General features: G+C 46.1%; 1 protein-coding gene across 1 annotated transcript in view; it reads right to left on the reverse strand.

The window, feature by feature from the left end:
- TMEM244 (transmembrane protein 244) overlaps positions 1–27852 on the reverse strand; it is a 239061-nt gene that overhangs the window by 92576 nt on the left and 118633 nt on the right. Inside the window, exon 2 of the mRNA XM_085646800.1 lies at positions 2539–2624. Coding sequence (XP_085502926.1) covers positions 2539–2570 — 32 coding nt within the window. The 5' untranslated portion in view covers positions 2571–2624. The remainder of the gene's footprint in view (positions 1–2538; positions 2625–27852) is intronic.

Below are 27852 nucleotides of genomic sequence, written 5' to 3' on the forward strand. Positions count from 1 at the left end.
TCGACGGCGCGGAAAAAAGGGAACTGACATCATCGCGCCGACGTGGTTCTCTTATGGCTCCGGTGACGCCATACGTAGTCGCGAGCGGAGCCAAGCTATTATGACGTCCCCATCGGCATAGAGAGCTAGGGAAAAAGTTCTGTGGAATGCTGGCGCAGGGGATATTCACAAGGTGAGAAATCCACTGGCATATGTATCCATCAGAAATATATGCACTCCCTCAGGGACAATATCTTCTTTATGCTTCCCTGAGGAGGACAGTGAAGGACAAATGGGCCACTGAACAAGCTGTACATCTCTCATTGGCTCTCATTGCACATACAGACATCTCTACAACCTATACGAGATGTTTGGGAGGTTGAATTCGGGATGCAACTCCACAACAGGGAATGGGAAAGGGCATTAGCTTACCCACAATGCCCATCTCCCAATGATCCAATTTAATATACTCAATAGGGAATACCTATCCCCCAAGTGAATAGCCTGCATATTTCTCTGTGCACTAGATATGTGTGCAAGATGTACCACCCCTGGAGCTGGCCTCAAACACATTCTATGGGACTGCCCACAGCTAAGAACATACTGGACTACTATACATGCCCAGTTGGAACACATGACAGGAATACCAAACACTTCTTCCTGGGAGGCGGAAGCTTTGGGAATATACCCAGACCCCCGCAAATGCAAAATTGCAATGCGCTTCTTAGACCAGTCACTTATCCTGGCCAAGAAAACAGTAACAGCCTGCTGGAAATTGCCTCACCACCCCCAGACCTTGAACAGTGGCGAACCTGTAAATGTGCTGGGCAAAGGCGAGTTAATGGCACTGCATGGCAAGGATGCCAGGGGCTGCGCTGCCACAAGATCCAGGATAGGAGGAATTACTCTTTAAATTGATTGGCCCGCCTTTGGGGTTATCCTCAGAATCCATAGCCATGAACTCCTGAATCATGCTACACACCAAGAGACCACCCTCTCCATTCTCAGCCCTTCCCCCTGGCATTACGGTGCCTATTTCCTCCATGGAGAATAGCGGCCTAATTATACACTTACTCGGTTCCCCTAACCACACCTCCCCGCTCGTGCAAAGTTTCTATACCTTATGCGGTTCATCCTCGATTCGAGCATTAGTGTCTTTGAGAAAGAATATATGGCAACAATGATAAAAACCTCTCTGAAATAGACTCATGTACCCGATTCATGCACGTATAAAAACTCAATAAATTAATATGTTGAAAAAAAATAAGAATGGTAGAGATGCCTAATCAAGGAGGGTCCTAGACTAATAAAAGCCTTAGAACAAATACACAGACTCTTAAATTAAATTGTTTATCCACCAAAAGACAGAGGAATCTCTGTAAATAGTCAACAATCGGAGCGCGTAAGGGCAAATTCAGCATCAAACCGAAGGAATAATTCTGAATGATTGAAGACACTGTAAGGTATATACAGGAAGGCCCAGGTATAAGGCATTACAGTAGTCCAGGTGAGCACCTATTATCCTTTGTACAGTAGAAAAGGAAGAGGACTGCGGAAGATGAGGAATATTTTTTTCTCAAGAGCTTCAACTGGAGGAAGCAAGAGGAAGTAAGCTTATTGGTCTGTGTTTTGAAAAGAGAGCTTGAAATCAACAGGACCACAACGTTTCTCACTGCCTTGCCCAGTACTGGAGGTGGGCCTATTGAGTCAGGCCACCATTCCAAAAACCAGAGGGAGGAGGGGTGCCCCATAATCAAAATCTCTGTTTTATCGTAATTCTGTCTCAATCGATTGTTACACATCCACTCAGCAACGGCTTTTAAAGCAATACAAAAATCAGGCGCTATCAAAGATCCCACAGCATCCAATCTTAGGATGATTTGGGTATTACCTGCATAGCACATAGTTGAGAATTAATAACTATTACTAGCTGCTGCTAACGGAGAGATATACAGATTAAAGTCAGACTTGAGGAGAGGATCCCAGTGAATCTCCACACTGAAGCTGATGTAGTATGGAACAGAAGGTGTCTGAATGCAACGGTTGAGAATGCATGCTATTTATCCTTCAGTTCTGTCTCCAAAAGGCACTACAGGGTCCTTGTATCACTAAAAACAATACACGTGGTTGGTGGGACAAAAAACACAGTTCACAAAACAATTCTACATTGTCCAAGTCACAAAGGGAGGCAAAATGCACACACAACTTTATATTTAAGATTATATTCACTGGAAAAAACAAAGTTTGTCAGTAGTGACAGAATAAAAGTCAACGTTTCTGTTTACTGAGGAGTCACTTCTTAGTTGGTGGTGTGTGTCCTCACTGGAAAAAAAGTGCATTGCTTGAGTTTCCAATTTTCATTACTGAAGTTCTAATGGTGAAAATTAAACAAAAAATAATCTTGGGAGCAGAACTGTAATTGAAGGTTTCTCTAGTTTGGAGATCTAGGTACGAAAGAAGCTTTAATTAGCTTATATTATACAACACTTCCATACTCAGGTGACTGACTCTATTCCAATATTTCGAACCCCAAGCCCTTGAAGAGCACCCTGTTCTCACCGGAAAGCCCCAAAGCAGACGCTTGCAGTCATATAATAAACGCTGTAGAAGATGGCCAGGCATAGCAGCAGGTGTAGGAGGACGGTCTGCAAGGAAGACAAACACAGCATTAATGATACCATAGACATCACCGCTATCTCTCAAGGGGTAAAGCAGTACAGAATATAGAAAATATGGAAACCCTGATCAGTCCTCAACAGTACAACCAACATAGAAACCATGAGCAGGACTCTGTAGTCCATGCAAAAAGTTCTCATGGATGACAGGTGTTTGAACCCAAATTGTGGCTTTACCGACAGTAAATATGTGTTCATAAAGTAATAAATCATGGCTACTGTGAGCAGGTGCGGCCGGCACAGATAACAGCGGTGGGGAAAATCAATAAAACCACTTACCTTGGCTCACAGCATCGCCGACTTGGCGATGCAGAGTGCGCAAGGTAAGTGTTTTGTTTATTTGTTTTATTTTACTCCCCCTATCCAGTCATCTGTCCGTTTCCCCCTCCACCACTGTTACCTGTGCCGGCCGCACCTGAATGCGAGTGCTGAGATGTGGGGTTTATCAATAAAACGTGCACCAGAAGAGAGGAATATGCTACTTACCAGTATGCATCTGTTCTTGGCATGTAGAGCTGCAGATCTACACACTATGCATAGATCGCCATCTGGTGTTGGGCCCGGATGTTTGCACTTGTTTTTTTCTTGGAAAGTCTTTGGAAGTCCCGAGGCATGTGACTCCTCTTTTGGAGCATAGTGCGCATGGGCATCGGCTCCATCCTCAGATTGTTTTTCGCCAGCAGGGAAATGATGGAGCTTTGTAAGAAACAGGAAGAATGCCCATGTATGGTGTATCTAAGTAAGCTAAAACTGGAACAGATCAAGGTAGCCGGGTGGGCGTGAGTAGATCTGCAGCTCTACATGCCAAGAACAGATGCATACTGGTAAGTATCATATTCTGTTCGAGGCATATGAGCTGCAGATTACACACTATGCATAGATTGTATAGCAGTATCCCCTCCTAGCGGCGACCACCAGTATCTGTTGCAGTAGTTTGAAATAGTGTTTTGAGTACAGCCTGGCCTACACTAGCTTGGTGTTTAGTTTGCACATCGACACAATAGTGTTTTGTGAATGTGTGCGGTGTAGACCATGTAGCTGCTCTGCAGGTATCGTCTAAGGGAATGTTCCCTAAAAATGCCATTGAAGCCCCTATCTTTCGTGTAGAGTGGGCTTTAGGAGGAACAGATAATGTACGTTTTGCTTTGTGGTAACAAATTTGTATGCATTTGACAATCCACCTAGCTATCCCAGATTTTGATATGGGGTTGCCCTTGTGTGGTGGTGAGAAAGACACGAATAGTTGTTTGGTCTTACGAAAAGGTTGTGTTCTCTCGATGTAGTACAGCAGTGCTCTTTTGACATTTAAGTTGTGAAGAGCTCTTTCTGCGACTGTTTGTGGCTGCGAGAAGAATACAGGCAGCTCCACAGATTGATTGAGGTGGAAGGGAGAAATGACTTTAGGGAGGAATTTAGGATAAGTTCGGTGAACAACCTTATTATGATGCATTTGCAGAAAGGGTTCCTGAAAAGTTAGTGCTTGTAGTTTGCTAACTCTTCGTAGAGAAGTAATAGCTACTAGGAAAGCAGTTTTCCATGTTAAGAATTGTAGCTCACATTTATGTAGAGGTTCAAATGGCGGCCCCATTAGCCTTGTGATAACTTTGTTTAAATTCCACACAGGTGAAGGTGGTACTCTGGGGGAATTATTCTTTTGAGTCCTTCCATAAAAGCCTTTATGACAGGTACTCTGAAAAATGATAGAAGTTGTCTGTTTTGTAGATATGCTGCTATGGCAGCAAGATGCAGTCTGATAGAGGTGTAGGCTAAGTTGCATCTTTGGAGGTGTAGTAAGTAGCCTATGATGTGTTGGATAGACACATCTAGGGGATCAGTGTTGTTGTTATGGCAGTATATTACAAATCTTTTCCACTTGGCTGCAGAGCATGCTCTAGTGGTAGGCCGTCTAGCATCTTTGATGACGTTCATACAGTCAGGAGGAAGGTTGAGGTAACCGAATTCTAAGACTTCAGGAGCCAGATCGCTAGGTTGAGCTGAGCTGGGTCTGGGTGCTGTATCTCTCCATGGTTCTGGGTTAGGAGGTGTGGAGAGAGGTGTAATTTTTGGTACGGAACTACGGAGAGTTCCAGCAATGTGGTGTACCATGGTTGTCTGGCCCAAGTTGGAGCAACTAGGATGAGCGTTAAGGAGTGTTGTTGTAGTTTGCGCACCACCAGTGGAATGCGTGGGAGAGGTGGAAAAGCGTATGCAAATCTGCCAGACCAGTTCATCCATATCGCATTGCCTTTAGACAATGGGTGAGGATACCTGGCGGCGAAGTTTGGGCATTTGGCGTTTTGGTGGGTGGCGAAGAGGTCTATCTGTGGTTGCCCCCACATCTGAAAAAACGGTTGAAGAACTTGTGGATGAAGTTCCCACTCGTGGATTTGTTGTGTTTGACGGCTCAACAGATCGGCTATTGTGTTTTGGACTCCTGGGACATGTTGATCTAGGAGAAAAATGTTCTGACGTATAGCCCACCTCCATATGCTCTGTGCGAGCTGAGAGAGCTGCAGAGTGTGTGTCCCGCCTAGTTTTTGGATATAATACATGGCTGTAATGTTGTTGGTGCGGACTAAGACAGCTTTGCCTGAAATGTGTTTTTGGAATGCTTTCAAGGCTAGGAATATGGCTAGTAGCTCCAGGTGGTTGATGTGGAGTAACTTTTGCTGAGGCGTCCACCTGCCCTGCATGGTGTGATGTAGTAGGTGAGCTCCCCAGCCGGAGAGCGATGCGTCCGCTGTCATGACTATTTGAGGAACCGGCTCGAGGAACGGTCGCCCTTTGGAAAGGTTCTTGGTGTTCCACCACTGCAGAGACCGATGGGTACGACCGTCTACCAACCCCAGTCCTGTTAGCTGACCTTGAGCCTGGTTCCATTGGCGTGCTAAGCACTCTTGGAAAGGACGCATCTGGAGTCTTGCATGAGGCACTATGAATATGCAAGAGGCCATCATCCCTAGGAGTTGCATGAACACTCGAGCTGGAAGAGTGTGTTGCGGTTGGAATCTGGTGATAAGAGCTTGTATGCTCGCTATCCTGGCGGGAGTGGGATAGGCTAGCGCCCTTGAGGTGTCTATTGTGGCACCAAGGTATTGTTGTGTGTGGGACAGTTGCAGCTGGGACTTGGCATGGTTTATTGTGAACCCCAGGTTGTGAAGTTGTTGAATAGTGGCGCGAGTGTGTTGTACACACTGATTGTATGAGCTGGCTTTTATAAGTCAGTCGTCTAGATATGGGAAGATATGGACGTGTTGTCTTCTTAGGTGTGCTGTCACCACCGCTAGGCACTTGCTAAACACTCTTGGTGCTGTGATGACTCCGAATGGGAGTACTTTGAATTGATAGTGCTGACCGTCCACTACGAATCCGAGATATTTTCTGTCAGCGCTGTGAATGGGAATGTGGAAATAGGCATCCTTGAGGTCTAGAGTAGCAAGGAAGTCGCCCTGGGAAAGCAGAGGGAGGACCTGCTGAAGTGTGACCATGTGGAATTCGTCTGAGTGTATGTATAGGTTTAGGGCTCTGAGGTCTAAAATAGGCCTTAGCGAGCCGTCCTTCTTTGGTATGAGAAAATAGAGGGAGTAAACTCCCTTGTTTTGTTGGTGCAGGGGAACTGGTTCTATTGCACATTTTTGTAGGAGGGAGATTACCTCCTGCTTTAGCAGTAACAGATATTCTTGTGACATTAGATGGTGTTTGGGTGGTATGGTTGGGGGGGGTAGATGTTAGTTCGAGACAGTATCCTGATTGAATTATTTGGTGCACCCACCTGTCTGAAGTGATGTTTGCCCAGGCAGGGAGGAATTGGTGGAGTCTTCCCCCGACTGGAGTGGAATGGTCTGGGGGAAGTGGAGGGAAGTCATGGGGTGGGGTTGGAGGCAGAGCGGGAGTTGTTGTTTTTGCCTCTCCCTTTGCTGTTGCTCCCCCTGTAACCACCCCTTTGGTAACCTCTAGTAAAGGTGGATTGGGTGGGAGCCTTGTAAGAGGTGGAGGGGCTATCAGAGGAGTAGCCTCTATGGGTGCTTCTGAAGGATGAGTGACGAAAGGACCGTCTGGGAACTTGCAACTGCAAGGCTCCCATAGACTTGGCCGTGTCTGTACCCTTTTTCATTTTCTCAAGTGATATGTCCACATTGGGGCCAAATAGGTGCTGCGCATCAAAAAGCGTATTGAGTATGGAACTCTGGACTTCGGGTTTAAAACCCGAGATGCGTAACCAGGCATGCCTGCGCAAAAGGACACTGGTGTTTATTGCCCTTGAGGCGGTATCTGCTACATCTAGGGCAAAAACGGATGGAGGCGTTAGTGATGGTTTTACCCTCCTGTATGAGTTCATTGGCCCGGTTTTTATACCTGTCAGGGAGGTGCTGCATTATGGATTCAAGCTCATCATAATGTGCCCTGTCATACCTGGATAACAGTGCTGGTGTATTAGCAATGCGCCATATGTTTGCTGCCTGTGACGCTGTGCGTTTGCCAGAGGCGTCCAGGAGTTTTGATTCCTTATCTGGTGGTGGTGCGTCACCTGATGTTTGGGAATTTGCTCTCTTCCTTGCATTAGAGACTACTAATGAGTCTAGTGGTGTGGGGCCTTTAATGTATACTGGATCAGTAGGAGCAGCCTTATACTTTTTTTCTATTCTCGAGTTGATGACTCAAGCTCTGACTGGGTCTTTAAAGATCTCTGGTGCATGCTTAATGACCCCTTTAAGCATGGGTAAAATTGAGGTGGACCTTTGTGTGGTATCAATCAATCAATCAATATAAACTTTATTCCGATAAAAGTACATATCCATAAAAGTAAAAAAACATAAACTCAATTACGACATCCATTAGAATTAAAATTCAGCCTCCAGTAATACAGTGCACAGTCTCATAATGAGACAATCAATAAAAGCACATAACAGTTCAAATTTAAAAACATAAAATAAAGTGCTATAGTTCAGCAGGGGCGCATATTTGTGTGGTATCAAAAGTGTCCATGAGAAAATCTTCCTCTACTGGGTCTGTATGAAGGGCAACCCCGTGGTATTGAGCAGCTCTGTGAAGGAGCTGGTTGAAGCCGATATTGTCCTCTGGAGGAGAAGGCCTGGAGGGATAGATGTCATCTTGTGGAGAGGTAGCAAAGTCTCTTTTTTGGTGGTGGTGCGGGCGCAGGCGTTTCCAGGGGTCTTTTCTTAATGCTAAGCAAGAGTCTTTTGAGTAGGATCTGGACGAAACAGTTCCTCTGTGGGAGGCAGATCCTTCGGAGTCCAGGGCTTCGGTGCCATAAGCTTTTTCGGCGTCGACTCGGTAGCGGTTCAAGATTTGGAACCGTGTAGTATGGTAGTGTCTTTATCAGATGGAACCTTTTGTTGTTTTTTCGGTTCCGAGGTCGGTTCCTTTTGGTGGGCGTTTTTTAGACGGCTCCGAGGGTGTTGTCGGTGCCGAGGAACTAGTGCCAGCCTTCGACACCGAGTGCTTTGATGTCGAAGCAGCGGTCGGCGTGGATGAGGACGAGGATGTCTTCTTCTTCGGTGCCGGAGTATGTTTTTCGGCACAGAGGGTAGGTTGACTCGAGCCCGAGTCACCTAAAGGCTTAATAGGCTTCTTTACCGGGCCCGAAGGCGGGGCATGGGAAGCAGTGTCTCGGTCTGCACCTGGGCCCGAAGGTGGTACCAAAGCCTTTTTTGATAGTGTCGAGGGGGGGGGGGGGGGGGTTGGGTCGGGGTCGACATCTGTACTCACGGCCCTTTGAGTTGAAGTGATGTCTTCGACGTTGGAATCATCTGCTTCGGAGGCGCTGATGATGGCTTCTTCGACCCGACCTTGCTCCGGAACATCGACGCCCTATTGGAAGATGTCGTCGCGGATCGAAGATAACGAGCGCGCCATTGTTCGTCGGTCCTGGATCGTCTTCTTGGAGCGGAAGGAGGCGCAAGCTGGACAGTCTCTGGCCTCGTGCTCCGGTGAGAGGCAGAGGTTGCACACCTCATGTAGGTCGGTGTGGGGAAACTTCGACCCACATCGAGGACACTTTTTGAATGGCGTCCTTTCCATGAGCCGGAGATGAGGCCCAGGGAGGCCCGAGGGCCTTCATCGACGCCCGGAATCGAAGACTTCGAAGTTGAAGGGTCGCACGGATTGGGAAGACGCGATAGAAACAATACCGTTGAGAAGGGAAGGATTGCGCGTCGAAAGAGAAAACCGTTAACGGTTCCGAACTGGAACGCGAGAACACAGCCGAGCCCGATGGCGGAAAAAAACAATCTGAGGATGGAGCCGATGCCTATGCGCACCATGATCCAAAGGAGGAGTCGCATACCTTGTGACTTCCAAAGACTTTCCAAGACAAAAACAAGTTCAAACATCCGGGCCCAACACCAGATGGCGATCTATGCATAGTGTGTAATCTGCAGCTCATATGCCTCGAACATACATTTACACCATTTTATACTTGTTTTTGCCTCTGTATGCATTGCTTTGTAATGTTATACCACATTAGGCTACGTGACTTTCTCATACTGTACTTTTTTGGCAATGCTATTATTCCACGTTATGTAATAATCTGCTTTATTTAAAGTTCTATTATAATATATCATGTTGTGCCATGTCATATTGTGGTATGTCAGGTATGCTATGTTGAGTTGTGTCATCTTGTGTTGCGATAGGATATGTTACATGTATAGACTCCATCAGATCTCCCATCCTGCATTTACTGGAGGTCTGTCTCGTCCTAAATCACACAGCACAGGTGGTTTGCGTCTTAAAGGTATGACTGGTAAGAAGTGCGGCTATTGTTGAAAGGCCTGGCAGTTCGGGCTGGACTGTTCCCATGGGAGCAGGGTCAAGACTGATTTGCTTATGGCCAGGTATAAACTGGAATGACATGGTGAGCAAAAAACGATTTATCTAGGCCCATATCTCTATACTGGGAGTGAATGTTTGACATTGTTCTGCATTCCATCTGTTGGAAGGCGGACCCCGAGGAGTCGGTGAGACCACCAAGGGGGGGGCCCTCTCACTGCACGAAGTAGCCGAGCGCTGCCGAGAAGTCTCCTGAGAGATCCTTCTCCTATCCCGTACTAGCCCAGTAACACCACCACACCGGACTCAAGGAGGTTGTCTCAAGACAAGCAATTCTTTATCATCAATAAAAGGTTACGAGTTCAATATTTACACGAAGGGATCGAGGGATCCACCAAAAGTCTCAATGTCTCTTTGGAAGGGTAGGGGTAGCGGGACAGTCTTTGGCAGGAATGTGGTACGAGGGTACCTGGGGCCCAGTTCTTATCCTCACGCTGGAGGACCTCCGATCTCGGAGGGGTCGAGCCGCGACGGCGTCAGCAGGGCTCTGGCGTACAGTTCGTGGAGAGCCGCGATTCAATCAGCAGGGCTCTCAAGATGGTCTCTGTTCAGCTCGAGCCGCGACGTCGTCAGCAGGGCTCCGAGGAAGGTTCCAGCGAGGTTGGGCCGCGACAGCGTCAGCAGGGCTCCGATGTTCCAGGTGGTTCAGAAAGAGTTCACAAGAGGGAGCCGCGACGCAGTCAGCAGGGCTCGTGATGGTTCCGACAAGAGTTCTTCTCCGTAGGGTCAGCCGCGATTCAATCAGCAGGGCTCTCGACTCCGGGATACAACTGCCGAGCTGTGGTGGGGTCGCCCCAGATATAGGTCTGGAGCCCTTTGATGTCCGGACCTATGCGCCCGAGGGGGCGGAGTGGCCGGGTGGAGGTGGCCAGACGCCCAGCAGGAGAGGCGCCAGGCCCATGGGAGTTGCCGGGCGATCACACCTCGAGAGGGGAGGACAGTTGGGGGTCCCATCGATACTGTCCTCCGCCGGGGGCGATGAATGGTTCCTGCGGCACCCCCTGGCTAGTTCGTGGTGCCTCGATGTCGGGCTTCGCTGGGGTCGAGGCCGGGTTGGTGCACGGGGTGACGTGGATGCCAACAAGATGGCGGAGCCACGAGGAGTATGCGACCACGTGCAGCTCCGGGTGAAGGGCCTTGGTGCAGTTCAGACGGGTGGCCCGTGAAGGCCGGGGCGGGGAACGGGCACAATCCAGGGGGTTAAGGACCACGCCACGAGGCCGGGTCCAACACCATCCATCAATTGTTCTTTTTGCATTTGTCACTCTGAGTGGGACTGGTATGACCAGATGTGGATCCCATGCTCACCATGCCATTGGAGTCAAGCTAGCCTAGCTGATGAGGGGTGAAACTCCGAAATCAGCCCCAGGATGCTTGTTTCTGGTCCAGAGAGGACCCTGCCTGGCAGTTCAAGCCGGACTGTTCCAATGGGGAGCCGATTCAAGACTGATCTGCATATGGCTGGGTCCAAACGTGAATGGCATGGTCAGTAAAAAACGATGGGTTTAAGCCCAGATCCCTGTACTAGGGTGAATGTTTGACACTGTTCAGAATTCCGTCCATCAATTGTTTTTTACATGGTTTGAAGGCCTGGCATTAGCCAACACCTTTTAATTTTACTAAAATTATGTGTATACTATACTTACAGCCCTCTCCATTCACTGGCCTGTTTATTGTGTCATTCATATTTTTCTTTCAAACTCTACTGCATACAGCTGCATACAGCACTGGGTCAGCTTACTTCAGCCACTGGCTAACTTCACTGTAAGTGGCAGTATTTTGCCCTTTCAAAAGGCGCACGCCCACACACAATGAAGTTTCCTTAAGGACCAGGGACTTCTGCGTCTGTAAGACCGATAATTTAGTAGAATGGGGACAGGTCGGACAAAAGTACCATATTTTTTTCTTGTGATCTGTATTGCTAACACTATAGCTTTTTGGTAGGTTCCATGTGATTAAGACAATGGATCATGAATTATGAGTTATATTCCACAAGAACATGTCAGCCGACAGAGCGTGCAGCTGTCGGATAGTTCCGTATTACAAATACTAATACCTGAATCACCACAGACTACTCTTATGTTATTTAAGTGTTGCTTAAGTAAAGTGCATAATAGGGTGGTCAACCGGGTATATAAAGATATATAATATATACACATACATACACACACAAACGTATGTCACTGTTGCTTCTGCTCCATGCTTAATTGCAGTTGCTTTCTAGAAAACGAATGTTACCTTTGCATTCTGTACGTTTCAGGAGTGACCTTCTAGAGATGAAGACATGGACTTGCAATCCTGCGTTATTTGCCAGCTAAGAATTACTGAAGGGCTGAAGTGACCCCTGAATGCAATAGGACCTGGAGTTAAATCTCAGCCATATAAGAACATTCTAAACACAGTCAGTGAATTTCGCAATAGAACAGACTCTCTGTGACTCTACTTCAAAGAAGTCACAAATGTTAAGATTTAATAAAGCATCAAGCTAGTTGGCATGAATCCTGTCTGGAAAATTCAACAAGTGAAAGTTGGTGAGAGCTCAGAAAAAAGAGACTTGGAAGAAGCAGGATCATCCAACGAAGGCGCAGAAGGAAAGCAACGAAGGGATCACCTGTCATAGACAAAGAATATCTGCTTCTGCTGCACAGCAAGTCAGGGTGACCTTAATGTGATCATGACACTTGATGCTGATAGGAATATCAGACACATGAACACTGACCTACAGGATACTGCTGTGTAGCAAAAATAGCTGCTGAAGATGTTGTAGCAAAAGAAGGCATGTACCACCTGAATTGCCTCACTCTATTCCGGAATCCTCATCAATCACTCATGAGAAAAAGAAAAATATTCTGTTGGAAGTCAGATGGAAGAAAATATGGTAGAGGTGACTGCTTTCATTAAACTTATCAACTTCATAGAAAACTCAGCAGAAGATGTTTTCTGCTTTAAGCTGTCTGAGTTGCGTCACAAGTATGCAGAATGTCTTGTGCCTCTTGAAGTTCCGAAGGAGGTCAACAAAAAGTCTCTTGAAGGAAAAGGTTCTGGACTACTTTCCACAGGGCTAAGTACAGAATGATGGAAATCATATTTTGCTTATTATTGCTTATTAAGGCATGAAGCAAATGCTAAAAAGTGCTTTTACAGTTTATGAAAGAGATGCCGCCATATCAGCAAAAGCTCCCAATATCATTCAAGACATCTTGGGATCTGATGGATTTCGCTTTGATGCCACCTTCCCACCAAACTGTCAATATAACTCAATACCAACGACATTGAAAATGCTTGTTTTCATGCAGTTGAGTGGGTCTGGCATCAACAGCCAAGATTTGCACGAATCCCAGGAGACTCTATCGCCCCAACAATCATGTTCAGCTGCAAGAAGACAACAAAATCTATGGTACAATGTGCACACCCTGACGCGTTCAAAAAGAATTGTTTACTCAGCTGCACCGTTTGGGTATTAGCGTCAGTTTCAACCATGTTCTTCAGTTGAAAACATAGAAGGAGCTGTATGCCCGTCTAAGCTTCGAACTGGGCTTTTCACAGTTGGTGCAATAGACAATCTTGATCACACCCCTTCAAGCACCACTGCCAAGGGTTCTTTCCATGGCACAAGGATCAGCATCTTTCAGACACCATCAATCTCAAACCCAGAACAGACCAGAGAGGCTATCACTCTTTCTGCAGAGGGTGAGAAAAAGAACTTATCTTTGCCTGACAGCTTCATCACTATACTAGCAGTAGCTCTGAAAGAATCCACAGGTGAGGTGCCAAAAAAATCAACATGGCAAAGGTAGTTGCGGGAGCTATGGTGGAATCAATGAAGCATGAGAAACTGTGGATTGAAACAATCATATCTCCAACTGATTGAGAATGGGAAGCTAGAAAAGGATGACAGTCTGTCACGACCAGCATACCATGCTTTCCATCAGACAGAGCCATCTGTGAATGAAGAGCCTGCTTTTTCACAGCTTTTGCCTCTCTTCTATGAGAAGGCAGCTTCAGCGGCCATGATCAAGCATGGGATGGTGGTTGTTCTTCAGCCAACCCAGTTCCCCAATCCCATGCAGATTCCAGTAGCTGCAATGCATACTCCTCTGTTTGATTTAGCAAAGTATATACAGTGGAAATGGCTCTAGACGCATGGAGAAGACAAGTTTGTGGTGATGTTCTGTAGCCTCCACATAGCATCAGCTGCATGGAAAACCATTGATGACTACCTGGAAGGCTCTGGGTGGACAAGCGCTCCAACACAAGTACTTGCCTCGTCAGGAACAGACTATTATTTTCTCAGTTGCTCACATATCAACAGGATGAGACACGCACACCAGGTATGTGTTGTTGTTCTGAGGAAACTTCAGAGAGATGTATTTACATCGCAGTCCCCAGAAACTTAGGAATCAGAAGAAGCATGGAGATAGGATATGGTCATAAGAGACCGACATTCCAATACTGGGATACCATCTTCAGACTTGAACTCCTTGGTCTCCTCCTTGTCAGAGCTCATCGAGAAGCTGACTTTGTTTTGTATGTAGAAACACTGAAAGCCCTGGTCCTATGGTTCTTCACCTTGAACCATCCGAATTATGCCCGCTGGATCCCTATCCATATAAGCAATATGGAGAACCTGTCACAGTACATCTTGGAAGAATTTGTTAAACGTGGCCCCTGGGTTGTTCGTAAGACAACAAGTTCTCGGCCATGCCTATTGATCAAGCTCATGAAAAGAACAATGAGCTGGTCATGGGTTCGGGTAGGGCAGTTGGACTCACTGAAAATCCGTCTGCACTCAAAGTGGATGCTAGCAGGTGCTGAAAAAGCACGTCTGCTCACAGAATTTAAAACTGTTGCAGCCTGGAAAATGCAAAGCATTGCCACCATGAAGAAGGCCTCGCAACACAGGAGAGCTTCTAGTAACAGGTGCTGATCCTTACAGATACTATCAGGGGAATGGGCAATCCCTTTCTAAATGTAACTGAAGAACTATTGACTTTGGGTTCTCATGATGTCCTCAACCAGTCTGTAGTGAATACAGTGCATATGATCCAAGAGGTTGGCGAACAACAGTGCAAGGACTACTGCAAGTCAATCCTCATGGACTCTGAAAGGTCTATTCATGACCCAATTAAGAAGAACTCCCTCTGACTGTCGCTGATTTTCGAAGCTGGAGACTTGAACAAACAAGCATACAAGATTGCAAGTCTGAAGACAGATATCAACCTTTTCTCAAAACTGCACATCGTCGTACAACACTGGGGGTGTGTTATGAATACTTTATTCAGCCACGAAAAACACCCACTTCCACTTCCACTGCACCTGTCGGATAAAGAAAAGCTTTGTTTTGGGAATAAGTCTGACCTAATAACATGTTTGGTAAAGACATCAGAGAAGGGGGCGTGGCAAGCAGCCCAAGATGGCGGTCACATAAGAGACTCTCTCCCAGACCCAGGACAGTAATCGAACACTATCCCCATGTAATCCCGGGTGCACGTGCTGTGGAACCGCGCTAGGACACCAACTAACAGTAGCACACTCACCGGTGGAGGGTCCGGACCACGGCGGAACAGGGGAGGTGGGTAGGGAGTGGGAGTTGTGCGGCGGTGGTGACTGGCAAGGTGGCTGGCAGCTGAGGCCTGTGTCCCGATTGCTCCACTTTGCGGCAACCGACCACGCACGCCTGGGTGGGCGGCACACGAATGGTCAGAGCAAAATCTGGCTGGCCCCCCCTGCTAGTGCCAATCATAGGCCGGAGGTGCTCTTTAGCCATGGTGACCCTACCGAGGCCTGCTGGACCGATCGACTCTTGCAACAGAAGCGGTGACGGGTGCTCCTCCTTTTCCCTCCTCTGGATCTTTTCTGTTGATCAGGCCTAGGCACTGGCGGCCTGCTGGAGAGAGCTGGGAGCTGTGCGTCTCTCCCGATGCATAGTGGTGAGTCAGGCTGGGACTGTGAACCTGAGATGTGGGAGGCTCAGTGAGTACCGCCCCCCCTGACAAAAATCCAAAGCCCCTACAAGAGTGATCAGGCTCCCCCCGCAGCTACTCACAAGGCACTACTGTACTGGCTTGGGTTGCCTGTGGGAGTCCCTGCTTCAAGTTTGGGCGAAGGTACGCTACAGTTTGCGGGTGGGCTCCCACCCAACCCCTTACCCCCGCCCCCGCCCCCGCCCCCAGGACCTGTAACCCTCAACCCTTCGAGGGCCGGCTTCACACCTAGTCGCTGTTGCTGGGGGTGGATGACCCCAGTCTGATGGACTTGTAAGCCAACAAGAACTGCATGCCAGCGGCCTGTGCTTGACTAGGCCGCTCGTTACCAGTAATACCCGTGGCAGCATTAATCCAACTGGAAAGGCCTGTTGTCTCGGTTCCAGGCTAGCTGCTGAGGCTTGTTGTGCAACACCACACCAAAGGGTCGTCATCCAGAATGGAGTCCTTGGATAATCATTCTGGCTAGAGGGGTGGACTCCCTAACCTGCCATAACCCAACCACAAGGTACAACCCACAAGAGGCCCTCGGTGGTTAATGCCGTCCTTCCTCCACATAATCAACCACCAGAGTCACTGCACTCCTCTCTAATGTCGGTCTGCACTGGTGTGTGACTACAGCCCACAACCATCTCCCTAATGCAGGCTTACTTGAGGCACCTCCATTAGGGGCGCTTTCTTGTCACTTTTCCCACAGCCATCTTTCACTGGGCTCACAAGGTGAACTCAGCCTAACCGCAACCATGGAGCGCACAAAGCCCAGGATGGGAACACCCATGGCAACAATCTGCTCTTACTCCTCTCCTTCTGAGGCCTCTTCTGCCCACTCCATGCCTAGGGGCACTGCCTCTCCGGCACCCTCCACGGACAAACTGGACACGATCCATCAAGAGATCCTGGAATCTAGAACAGCTATAGCACAACAGCTGGGGGTGATCACCACTGAGCTCAGCCTATTAAAGATTCTGACCTTTAGAGACCGTGACATACTTCTCCAGGCCACCCGTGACAGCGTCCCCATAATGGTCAATAAAACTAAAGTTTCTATATTTCCTGACTATACTCCGACAGTGCATTACAAACGCTTTTCATTCCAAAACATTAAATCTCACCTCTGGGCAGCAGGACTCGTCTTTGCGCTTCTCTTTCAAGCTACATTGAAAGTCCTCCACAATCATCGCTCCCACTTCTTCGATACACCCGAAAGTGCATGGGACTGGATGGAACAGCAATTTCCCAACTCCGCCGGAGGAGGACACCGCATGCGGGCACGCCAAAGTCACAGCGACCTCCACACTGGCGTAGAAGAGGGCTTCTTATACAGGACAGTGTCAGCGGGCACCATCGTCAAAGCAGGCCCTGGACGATCAACAGGATCGACAGGAGGCGCTCCGCTCAGCATCGACGCGCGATCCACATGCCCGCCCATCAGTTCGGTTCGGTTTCACTGTGACTCTGGGTGAACCATGGCTCTGTTCCCCTCTGCGTCTCCCTCAACCAAGTAATGATCCTCTGAACTAATAACTCCGGAGATATCCTTTTTACTGTAGTTCTTGGCAGTGGTTTGAGTCAAGTGGGGCATTTAGGGTGGGATTGAGGAGTTAATGGACTTTGTGTAGACAAACTGATTGGTAGATTATAATGTTCCATTACATAACACTCCGAATTGGAGTAACCAAGCCCTTTACAAATTGCTAACATAAGCTAAAATTATCGATGACCTATTATTGCTCTTGGCATGTCTACTTCCCCTCTTTCTATTTTGCCATTGCATCTGAATTGGCGGAGATAGTATTCAATGCTGCATGTTTACACCCATGGGTCCGGACAGTGTTGTGTGGCACCGTCAAGTGGTGGAAATCCACACTCTTATACACAAAAGGAGCTCTTTGCCAGCCCCTAAAGCAAAGGCACCTCTTATCTCACTGTTCAAAATGTATTGTAAAGTTTGGTCGAATGATTTTGACTCGCTTGACCGAGTATTGGTTACCTGTTCGGTTGTTAAGCTTCATAGTGGTCATGGTCCTTGATAGCACTGGGGGTAAACCCTTTGACGGGGGTGGGGTTCCTATGTACTAACGCAATTTCCCAAAGTCAACAGTGACTAAATCTTATACCTTTCTCACCTGGAATGTCCGAGGTATGGCTTCAATCCATAACAGACACAGAATACTGGCACAGTTAAATAGATGCCGCACACACATAGTGTATATCCAGGAAACCCATCTGGTCCCTATGGAGGCCCTCAAACTGAATAAACGATGGAGAGGGCAAATGCATTGTACTTCTTACTCAGCATTCTCAAGGGGTGCAGCTGTGTGGATCCAGTTTGCCGTAGTAGAATCAAAGATCAATGGCCAAGGCAGATATGAGCTGCTTAAGGGCACATTGTGTGGGAAACAGTTTTATTAGGATTTATATATGCATCTAACTCAGATCATGAGGCTTTCTTAGCCCGCCTGTCTGTTGAACTGGCGGAATGGACACAGTATCCCTGGCTACTGGGAGGGGACTTTAATGCAGTACTCGATGTTGACCTAGATAGTTCAGACCCCCCCACTCTTGGGTACAGCTATAACACATCAAGTCAAGGTCCTGAGCCATTGGATTTCCGGGTGGAACCTGGAGATGCAATAGCGAGTCAATTACAATGGCTTACGAGAATACTTCTTTTATTCACTTCCCCATGCTCTATGTTCTCGCCTGGGCAGGTTTCTATGCACGCATCCTCTGTGACTCACACCACCTACCTAGGCAAAACAATTTCAGATCACAACCCGCCTCAACATATGCTCCATTGGGGGTCGTGTCCCTACCCCGATCCAGCCATGGCATTTTTCAGCCCCACCTGCTAGAAGATTCGGTATTTAGAAACACGTTAGCCACCATAATCGCCTCTTACTTTTCTGAGGATACGGACACAGCACCATGCGTTTGATAGAATGGGAGGCCTTCAAAGAAGTGATCCACTGTGTCTCAATGAGCACTGTGGAGGGTGCCAGGCGGGAGGTCATCCGCGATATAGCAGAGTTAGTGACTCAGTTGCAATCACTAGAGGTAGAAGCCCAGAATGATGTATCGAAGGAGGCGGAGCTGAGTGAGGTCAGAGTAAGATATGCAAACTCTTGGAGCACTTGCGACTAATTGACCTAAGCTCCTATACCCAATACGCACAATCCGAGGCGGACAGGTCAGGTACATTACTGGCACATTTAATATATACCGGGCCTTCTCCCACACCTATACTATCAGGTACTACCCCCGCACACGGGTTGGTGAATACACATCTGGAAATCAACACAGCATTTCAATATTATTATACAGAATTGTACACCGCTTCACCGTCATCTTCCCCGAAGGCAATAGATACTTTCCTCGCAGCGGTATCCATTCCCGTAATCTCCGCAGCAGCTGTTAAGGACCTGGCGGCCCCTATTTCAAAGACGTAGATTCTTGGAGCCACTAAAGAACTGGCGCGCAACAAAGTGCCGGGTTCAGACGGGCTTCCCATAGAATTTTACTCTACCTTTGCAACAAAACTGATACTGAAACTGCAACAGCTATACGAATCATCCCTGGAGAAGGGAGCTTTGCCCCTCACGATCAGGGAAGCATTGGTAACTTAATTACTAAAACCAGATAAATCGGCCACCGAGTAATCCTCATACAGTCCTTTATCGATCCTTAACACGGAGTATTAGATACTCAGTAAAATTCCAGCCCGTCGCATTCTTCCGTTGCTCCCCGTCCTGATCCATACAGACCAATGCGGCTTTGTACCCTGTTGCAATACTACTTTGAATATACGCCGCCTATCTGGCTTGATTGACGCAGCCCGCGACCTTTTCCCATATGGTGGCTGCCTATCACTGGACATCCGGCAAGCATTCGACACGTTAGGGTGGGACTACATGCTCACAAAGCAACAACAATATGATATCCATTGTGAATATTGCCAATGGATAGAGTTGCTTTATACTCATGGCTAGAGCCAAAACGGGTCAGTATATTTCCCCCATCATATCAGATATTCCATGGAACCAGTCAAGGCTGTCCCCTATCACCACTTTTGTTTGTATTAGCTATAGAGCCACTGTCGGGGGTGACGACTATAGGATCCCCGTTTGCAGATGGAACCCTTATGCCACATGCGGAATTTGTGCACACCCACGAGGTACCGGATACATTATTCCTAACTCATGCGAGCATCCTCCACTACGTCCCTCAACATTGGGTAGTGGAGAACAAGGAACCCTCCACATATGAATTACTACGCATTTTTCACATTTGGTCATGCGAGCCATCTGGTACGCAGGCTATATCAGGGCCTAAGGGAGCATCTTATGATATCGCTGCTCCCCTTGAAACAGAAATGGGAAACTGACTTAGCGAAAGGCCTGCCTGATAGGGTATTCAAGAATAGTGGCCCATTCCCTAAGGGGTATTCCATAATACTCAGTTTAAGTTTTTACAGCTCTCAATAGTACATAGAGCATATTTAACACCACACAAGATGCCTATGATGTACCCGATGGCCTCTTTAGGGAGCTCACGTTGTCATACGCCTAACGCAGACTTTATCCATATGATATGGTCCTGCCCATCCCATCCTGGTCTGGTTTTTGGGGCGAAGTTTCAGAGGGTCTCTCACATCTGTCTGGGATAACCCTTTGGTTGTCTATAGACTCCTGTTTCTTAGGTCTGACCCCACTCCCCAAAACAACTTAAGTGCTCCAATGCTTCACTGACCTTTCCTTACTATTGGCAAAAAGAATGCGGACACAATGGTGGAAGTCACATAAGGCTCCTAGAGAGGGGGCTTAGGGTGAGGAGGTTCTGTGCGGTGCCACTGCAGAGGTCGCAGCTATGAGGTGAGAGGAATATAGAGGGCTTTGTAAAAAGCCAACCTCGTTGGATTGGGCTCACCTGTTGGAGCAATTCTGGGCACACATGTCAGATCCCTGACAGGCATAAAGAAAAGCGCACTCTCCCCACCTAACTGTCAAGCACATTTGGCGCATACCCACGCACTACCATACAGAGGCCAATTACAGGCCCCCCTCCCCCATCATCATGTACACCTCGGACCAAAATGGACCACTCAAGCTAATTTCGAGAGGGAGGGAGGTGTGGGGGGAGGGGGTTTGTTTAATCTTCTTGTCTGAGATGGTTTCTCTTGTAAAAACGCATACCAGCGTAAATTGATTGCCTACTATCTCAACCATGCGAACTGATTTGTCTTATCACAGACGATGTATACATCGCAAACATGTTTGAAAAGTGATTGTGATAAGACTGGAATTAGTGCATGGAATACTTGTAAATTGAAAATCAATAAAGGGCAATAAAAAAAAAAAAAAGAAGTCATCAGTGAAAGAAGCACCAAATCTACTTGAATTAGATTATATTGATAATGCAACTGTGTTGTTGGCCAACTTGGAAGAACTGGATGAAGAAGAGCCATCAACAAAGATGCTCCTGAGCTGGTGTCTTTGGAAGAAACAGCTGAGACAAATGTGCCATCTTCCTTTGATGTGAAGGTGTTCAATGGTGCTGCTGTGGTGCACCTATTCTTGCCAACTGCAGGTGTCAGGACTTTTGAAGACTATGCCATTGAGGTTTTCATACCTTACATAGTGCAGCAGCTTGATAGCTCGAGAAGGGTGTACACTGTCTGGGACAGGTATGTCAAAGGCAGAATTAAATATCTGTCAGAGAGAAAAAAGGAAAGCGGAGAAAGGTTGCAAGTCAAAATAGGATTCTAGTACAGTGGCAAAAGGTCTTATGTGATGCAGACAACAAACAGGAGTTGTTCACATTCTGGGCCAAGAAGATAGAGAGCAGTGGAATCCCCTCCTGGCAAGGAAGTAGTGACAACATATGGATACGGCATTCTAGTCAGAGACAGTAACCTATACTGGCCAGCACGTAACCACGAAGAGGGAGATACAAGACTAGTCTTACATGTACAACATGCCCTGCAACAAGGCTATGTGTCTTGTTTGGTCTGTACTGTTGACACTGATGTCGTAGTGAGTATCACAGGAAAGTTTCACCAGCTACAAGACTTGTGTCCCAAGGCCAATTTCTGGGGAGCATTCGGTAAAGCGACGAACTTTTCATACATCCACATTAATGTAAGTGCTCTGACCTTGGGAAAGTATAATTAGACAGCCTTGTTGGTGTTTCACAGCTTCACTGGCTGTGACAGTGTCTCTGCATTCCTTGGAAAAAGGAAGAAATAAAGATGGATGGCCTGGAAATCTAATCCTGAAGTTACAGCAGCCTTTGTAAACACTGCCAGGAATCCACTCATGGCAGTGGAAATTCAGAGCGACAGCTTCCAAATTCTTTAACGCTTCACCGTGATCTTGTTCCAGAGAACAAGCCAAATGGAGTCAGTGAATGAAGTCTGCAGAGGAATGGTTTGTCAGCAAAATAAGGCAATGCAAGCCATCCCACCAACAGTCTGCCCTTCTAACATACAAAATTATGCAAATAATGGGGCAACCCAGTATCCCTCAGAACCTGGGCATGGATATGTAAAGTAAACAGTGGTTCTGTTGGGTATAAGATATTTCTTATGTAGACAATCAAATTTTCAAGAAATTCTTATTTCTACTTTCATATATAACTTTAGAACAAGGAACACACACAAATCATAGAAGAAAGACAAATTCCAAATTGCAGGGTATTCTATTATTTTTATATAAATTACGTCATTTATAAATACCCAAACAATTGTAAAAGCTGCTAAACACGGGGTGAAGTATAGAGTGATATGTTAACAAGTGACATATTGTGCTCAGTGATACAACTGGTGCATATTATGTACAGAGTGACTAAAATATGTACAAGGGGAAAAAAAGGAAGGGGGCCAGAAAAAAAGGGAACAAAAATGGCTTTGCTGGCTACACAAATTAGTTTTTTGTGCGCAAAGCCTTTGATCTGGACCAAGCAGGATCGTCGACGTTTCAACCCAAGATCAGCACTACTAAGTAGTCAATGCGGGTCTTCATCGGGGGGGCGGGGGATGACAGCCTACAGATGCTCAGTTGAGCCACTAATGCGCATAAGCCTATGCGTTACCTTGGCCCCATTGTGGCAATCCAAAGTCCATGTGCTTGCAGGAGCAGTAAATGTTTCAATTCGTCTGCAGAAGCACGCTCACACGCTTACAGGCTGGCGATGTGTCTCCACAGCTGATTCAAGTATGTTGTATCAAAAAGGACCCGTTTTTTAAACTCCCTCGCTCTGGAGCTTTCTTGTTAGTGGAAAGGGCGGTTCTTAGTTAGTAGTTTAGGCACCTCTGAATAAGCATGGCATGCGCGGGCATTAGTCCTGGCAAGCCATTGTGACTTCTAAAATACAAGGCATGCTCTTTAACAAGTAGGGATCTGGTCCAAAAGTGACGTACCTCAGCAGGAACCACCCACTCCAGAGGGATGGGGTGGAATATGGACAGAGACAGTCAGTGCTGGACCCCATTGTGGACAGCACTACCAGTGGCATCTAAAGCATGAGGTGTACTTATCAAGTGTGGCTGCAAAGCTGCAGCGGTAAGTGTGCTTGCAAGAAGGTGCTGTAGACCCGCACTGAACCTTTCAAGTGTATTGCATCAGAAACCGAGCACACAAAAGGATTTTTCTAAGAATGTTTATTGAACAGACAACATATCTGCAGATTTCAAAGTGCTGTTTTTTTTTTTTTTTAAGTTCACTTAACCCTGTAGAAATCTGCAATTAAATGAGTTATATAAATAAGAGGTCTTGTTTTACTTTTCCTTCATGGCTGCTTCTGAAGTCAATAACAGACGTATTAATGCTAACTCTGTTCCACAGTGCCTGTTGCGCAACCAGATTTCTGAAAAATGTCACACGACAGGATCCATGAGCACTGATCACCTGGATCGTACCAAAAACTATTAGCATACAACCCAACAAAATTCCACACACAGCTTGTAGCTTTTGTCCAACCAATCCCCTTGATCTTGCCAAAGGACCTCACTATGTGGAAACGTGTGCTTTTTGAGACCAAGGAAAATATTCTGCTTTTAGTCAATGCTTTTTTGGTGGAGGTGGGGTTGATGAACTACCACTGTACTTCTCCAACAATAATGTTTTGGAAAAACCATGACAAAACAAAAAAAGCATTGACAAAGCCAAAAGGCTGGCAGTCAATGCCTGACCTATTGGCTCGGCCAATGCCAGTTGTAGGTTTGGCTTTAATGAAATCTGCTTCGAGCCAAAGCCTAATCGATGTGATAGGGAACAAGTAAAATTGATGCTGTTGCGGTTAGTTGAGTTGCATGTGTCCTACTTCAAGGATAACGTTGTACTTTGGCACAGTATTCTTCGAACACCATCTATTGTTCTTATTGGTTTCACACTGGTAGCAAATAGGCTATGTTGTGACTGCAACCATTTGTTCTGTCTAGTTGCATAGCGATGACCTTGCCTCAGGAGCAGCCCGGCAGCTGTACCTTACAGCCGCCCAGCTAGAAAAGACGTTTTAAGGCATAGGCAAAGTGGCCTTCGGCCCCGGGCCCCAGCCTTTCAGGCCCTCGGCCAGAGCCCTGATCGAGTCGGCCCCTGATAGGACAATACTGTTTGCAGAAACAAGCTGACTCTGATGACAGCAAGTCATTCTTAGAAGAAACACAAGGGAACCTCATTTCGATTCCCAATGGAGCTGCACAACCTATTAGAATGAATCCAATGCATTGAATCCGTAATCAACTCTATTACTTTCACCATATTAATCAAATTATGATTGTCCTTTTATTTCTCTGTTATTTTCATCAATCCATTTTACTCATTCACTCTTCTTAAACTGGTCATTGAAACGCAGGAGCATAACTTTGTTTCCACATGTCACGCTTTAATTAAAATCACCCAATGCATTTCGGGAATAATCCCTTCTTCGGGGGTTTCTAAGATACAAAAAAAAAAACATATCAGTGCCATAATGATCCTAGTGATTCAATACCCAAAATACACCACAACCATTTTTCACAATTGTTAAAGCTGTACTCAAACCTATTACAAAAATAATTTAGGGCAATGTAAATAACTCGTATAACAGAACCTGCAATGTTCACACTGCATAAATCACCTCGGATATCTGAAAAATGGTTGTGGTGTATTTTGGGTATTGAATTTTAATTAAAGCGTTACATGTGGAAACAAAGTTATGCTCCTGCGTTTCAATGACCAGTTTAAGAAGAGTGAATGAGTAAAATGGATTGAAGAAAATAACAGAGAAATAAAAGGACAATCATAATTTGATTAATATGGTGAAAGTAATAGAGTTGATTACGGATTCAATGCATTGGATTCATTCTAATAGGTTGTGCAGCTCCATTGGGAATCGAAATGAGGTTCCCTTGTGTTTCTACCAATTTGCAGCGCAAGCGGGCAGAGCGCGGAGTGAGCGAGCACGCCGACAAAGTTTAAAATTGTGGAGGACATTAACAAAGGAATCAGCAAGTGTAAGCAAGAGTACAACGGTGTGCATCTCAACACCATGTATGTGTTAGCAAGTCATTCTTAAACATAGATGGTTTTAAATACAGTTTTCCTTTCATTTATTTTTAATACGGGTAATGCGTGCGAGTCTGTCAGAGGCATGTTGCAGAGAAATGTTGTGTTTATGCTTTTCAGCACCATGCAACATCCATAAAACATATTTTGGGACAAAAACAGGACTTCACATATTCGAAACGGGAGAGGGCCATAGAGATTATTTGCAATAATATTAGTGAGCAGCTGCTGTATTATAATATTGAAAACACATGTAACTATTCTTGAATATTATATTTAAACACATTTAGACTGTGGACCAGTGTGTCAGGAACTGGCCAAAGAGGGCATGAAAGACCTGTAATTAGATCATAAATTCAAACCTGTTCCTAACAAGGGCCCCAAAAATACATTTGCCTTGGGGCTCCCAAATCTTTAAGATGTCCCTGCTACGAAGATGTATTTATTGCATGAGAAACATTGCTTGAAAGGAAAACTAAACACAGGCCGAGGTAATTACTACACAAGGTCTCTGGTCTGCATGATTCCTTTCCAACATATTTTTAAAGGACTAATGAAATTGTATGTGTGTATTGACAGCTTTAGCTTTTTTGCCAGCCTCATGGTTTCCAAACATACTTAATAAAAATACATACATATATACATACAGGAGCTTTTGATCACAGTGGCGGGACCAAACATAATGGCGTTGCCAATGCTTGTTTCCCCCCTAAACAGCTGTGCATGTTCATAGTTGTCAAGTAGCTCGTATTAGCTTTACTTATAGAGCGTGGCATACGCCAAAGCTTCTCGATGCTCCAAAAATGAAGGTAACTCCTGGAACCTAGTAAGATTGTAAATTAAAACGCCACCTTTTTAATTGACGTCTAAGTGAGAGAAAAGTCTGTTCAGACCACTATCTGGCAGCTGCAACAGAAACAGTGCAGCCAGAAAACGACCTAATAAAGGCTAATATATGCTCTGAGGACATCCAGAAGGCAGAAAATTACTGTTCCAAGATAGCAAAAGTGACGATATAAGAGGAACTTTTTGGCTGAAGACACAGGAGTATTTGAAATGACTTCCTTATGTACAATCGACATTAATTTGAATATGTTCCTAAATTTGGTGGGAAGCAAATGCAAAGGTCTCTACAACTGAGTAATGTGGGCACAGCTGGCAGTACTGGTCACTAAACTATGCTGCAGTATACTGAATAAGGTGAAGTTGTTGAGGGTCAGCAAGACACATAGTACTGGCATAATACAACCTCGACTGAACCCAAACATTAACTACCAGAATGAGATGAATAGGTAATAGGTAAGGCTAGATCCTTTATAACATTTGGAGCTAAAGAAAGAGGTTTCAGGAACTTCAGCAACTTGTGTTCTAAATAAAAGACAATGTTAATGAGACCGCTAGATTACGAACTACTTTAGCCAAGAGTGGAGATGGGTCCATCATTTTCGCTCACCAAGACGGTTGTCAGATATCAGGGGAACTCGGGATCACCAGTCTCTTGTCCTTCGCTAAATTCAAATGCAAGAAACTGGCATACAAAAACAAAACTTGGACAAAACAGTTGCAAGCAAAGCTTTATCTTGACCAGGTGGGTGTTGCACTCCAAAAGCGAAATTCAGCTTGGTGTTAGCATACAAGTAAAACCTGGCACTCTGCTGAAGAACAATGACACAGGGGCATAAGTACAGGTTACCCCGTGAGTGAGAAGTTTTAAACCTAAACAGAAAGCCAGGATTAATACCGCTTGATTTCTGCCACAAAAAAAAGATCCGCTCCATTGGCGAACAGAAACTCTAAATCCACCTTCTTCCACTACACAACATAGAATGGTCAATGGTGTAAACTCGTTTTGCTGTTTTCTAATGATTTAATGCAGCATTTGCTAAACTGCTATGTTAAGAAACCCACAGCCATATTGTATTTATGATTGATACTTTTAACCACAGATGTTATACCTGCTCCGTGTTTACTCCGTACTGCACCAGAAACGATGCCACACAAGGGCCACCACAGCACACCAACAGCAGTTCCGTTCTTTCCACGCTTTTCGACGCAGATCCAGAGATACGCACCCAGTGACTTTCATCTGCCTTCTGAAAACTCCCAAACCAGGAAAAAAATAGTGTGCTAGGTAACTATGTCCAATCCCAAGACTACAGGTTTCAAACCATGCAGCAACCTTAGAAAACAGATGTTAGTCAAAGACCCACATGAGGTGCATCTCTGGTGTTTGGGCTCAGGCACCCTCATGCACATGGGACTGAGAAGCGCAGCTGTACGTCCCCGATCACAAGAAGTCTTAGGCCTCACATAAGCCCCATTCCCACTCCAAGTAGAGGGAAAAGGCTCACTCTCACTCTTGAGGTTTCTCCTGCGAGAAGATCAACTTTGCGGTTGAAGTCCTCCGGTAAGTCAAAGTCCAAATGTAAACACAAGAAAGTGAAGCGAGACTCATCCCATCACGCCAATCTCTTTCTAAGGAAACGGCGTGAGGGTGCCCTTAAGATCAGTCGGACTCCTTCTAGATCTTTGGTTGCTAGGCAGATTCCTCAATTGGTCCCATTGCAACCTGAATTTCCCAGGCTATTGACAGAAGCAGATATAAGCTTTGAAGGAAGCCATAGTGTAGATATTTTACACTCTTCCAGCTCCCTCTGGTGTGACTTTTGGCCCTAAGTATCCACAGAGGCCACTCAGTCAGATTACCACCAGCGGATCTGTACTCAGCACAGTTTGATGCCCTTGGACCTGTTACAAACTCTGTACCAGCTCTGGTACAGGCTTCCACTCCAGCTCCACGACCTGCATCGGTCCTCCCCTCAA

Source organism: Triturus cristatus, chromosome 3_2 (assembly GCF_964204655.1).
Source record: "Triturus cristatus chromosome 3_2, aTriCri1.1, whole genome shotgun sequence".
In the NCBI taxonomy this organism is placed as follows: domain Eukaryota; kingdom Metazoa; phylum Chordata; class Amphibia; order Caudata; family Salamandridae; genus Triturus; species Triturus cristatus.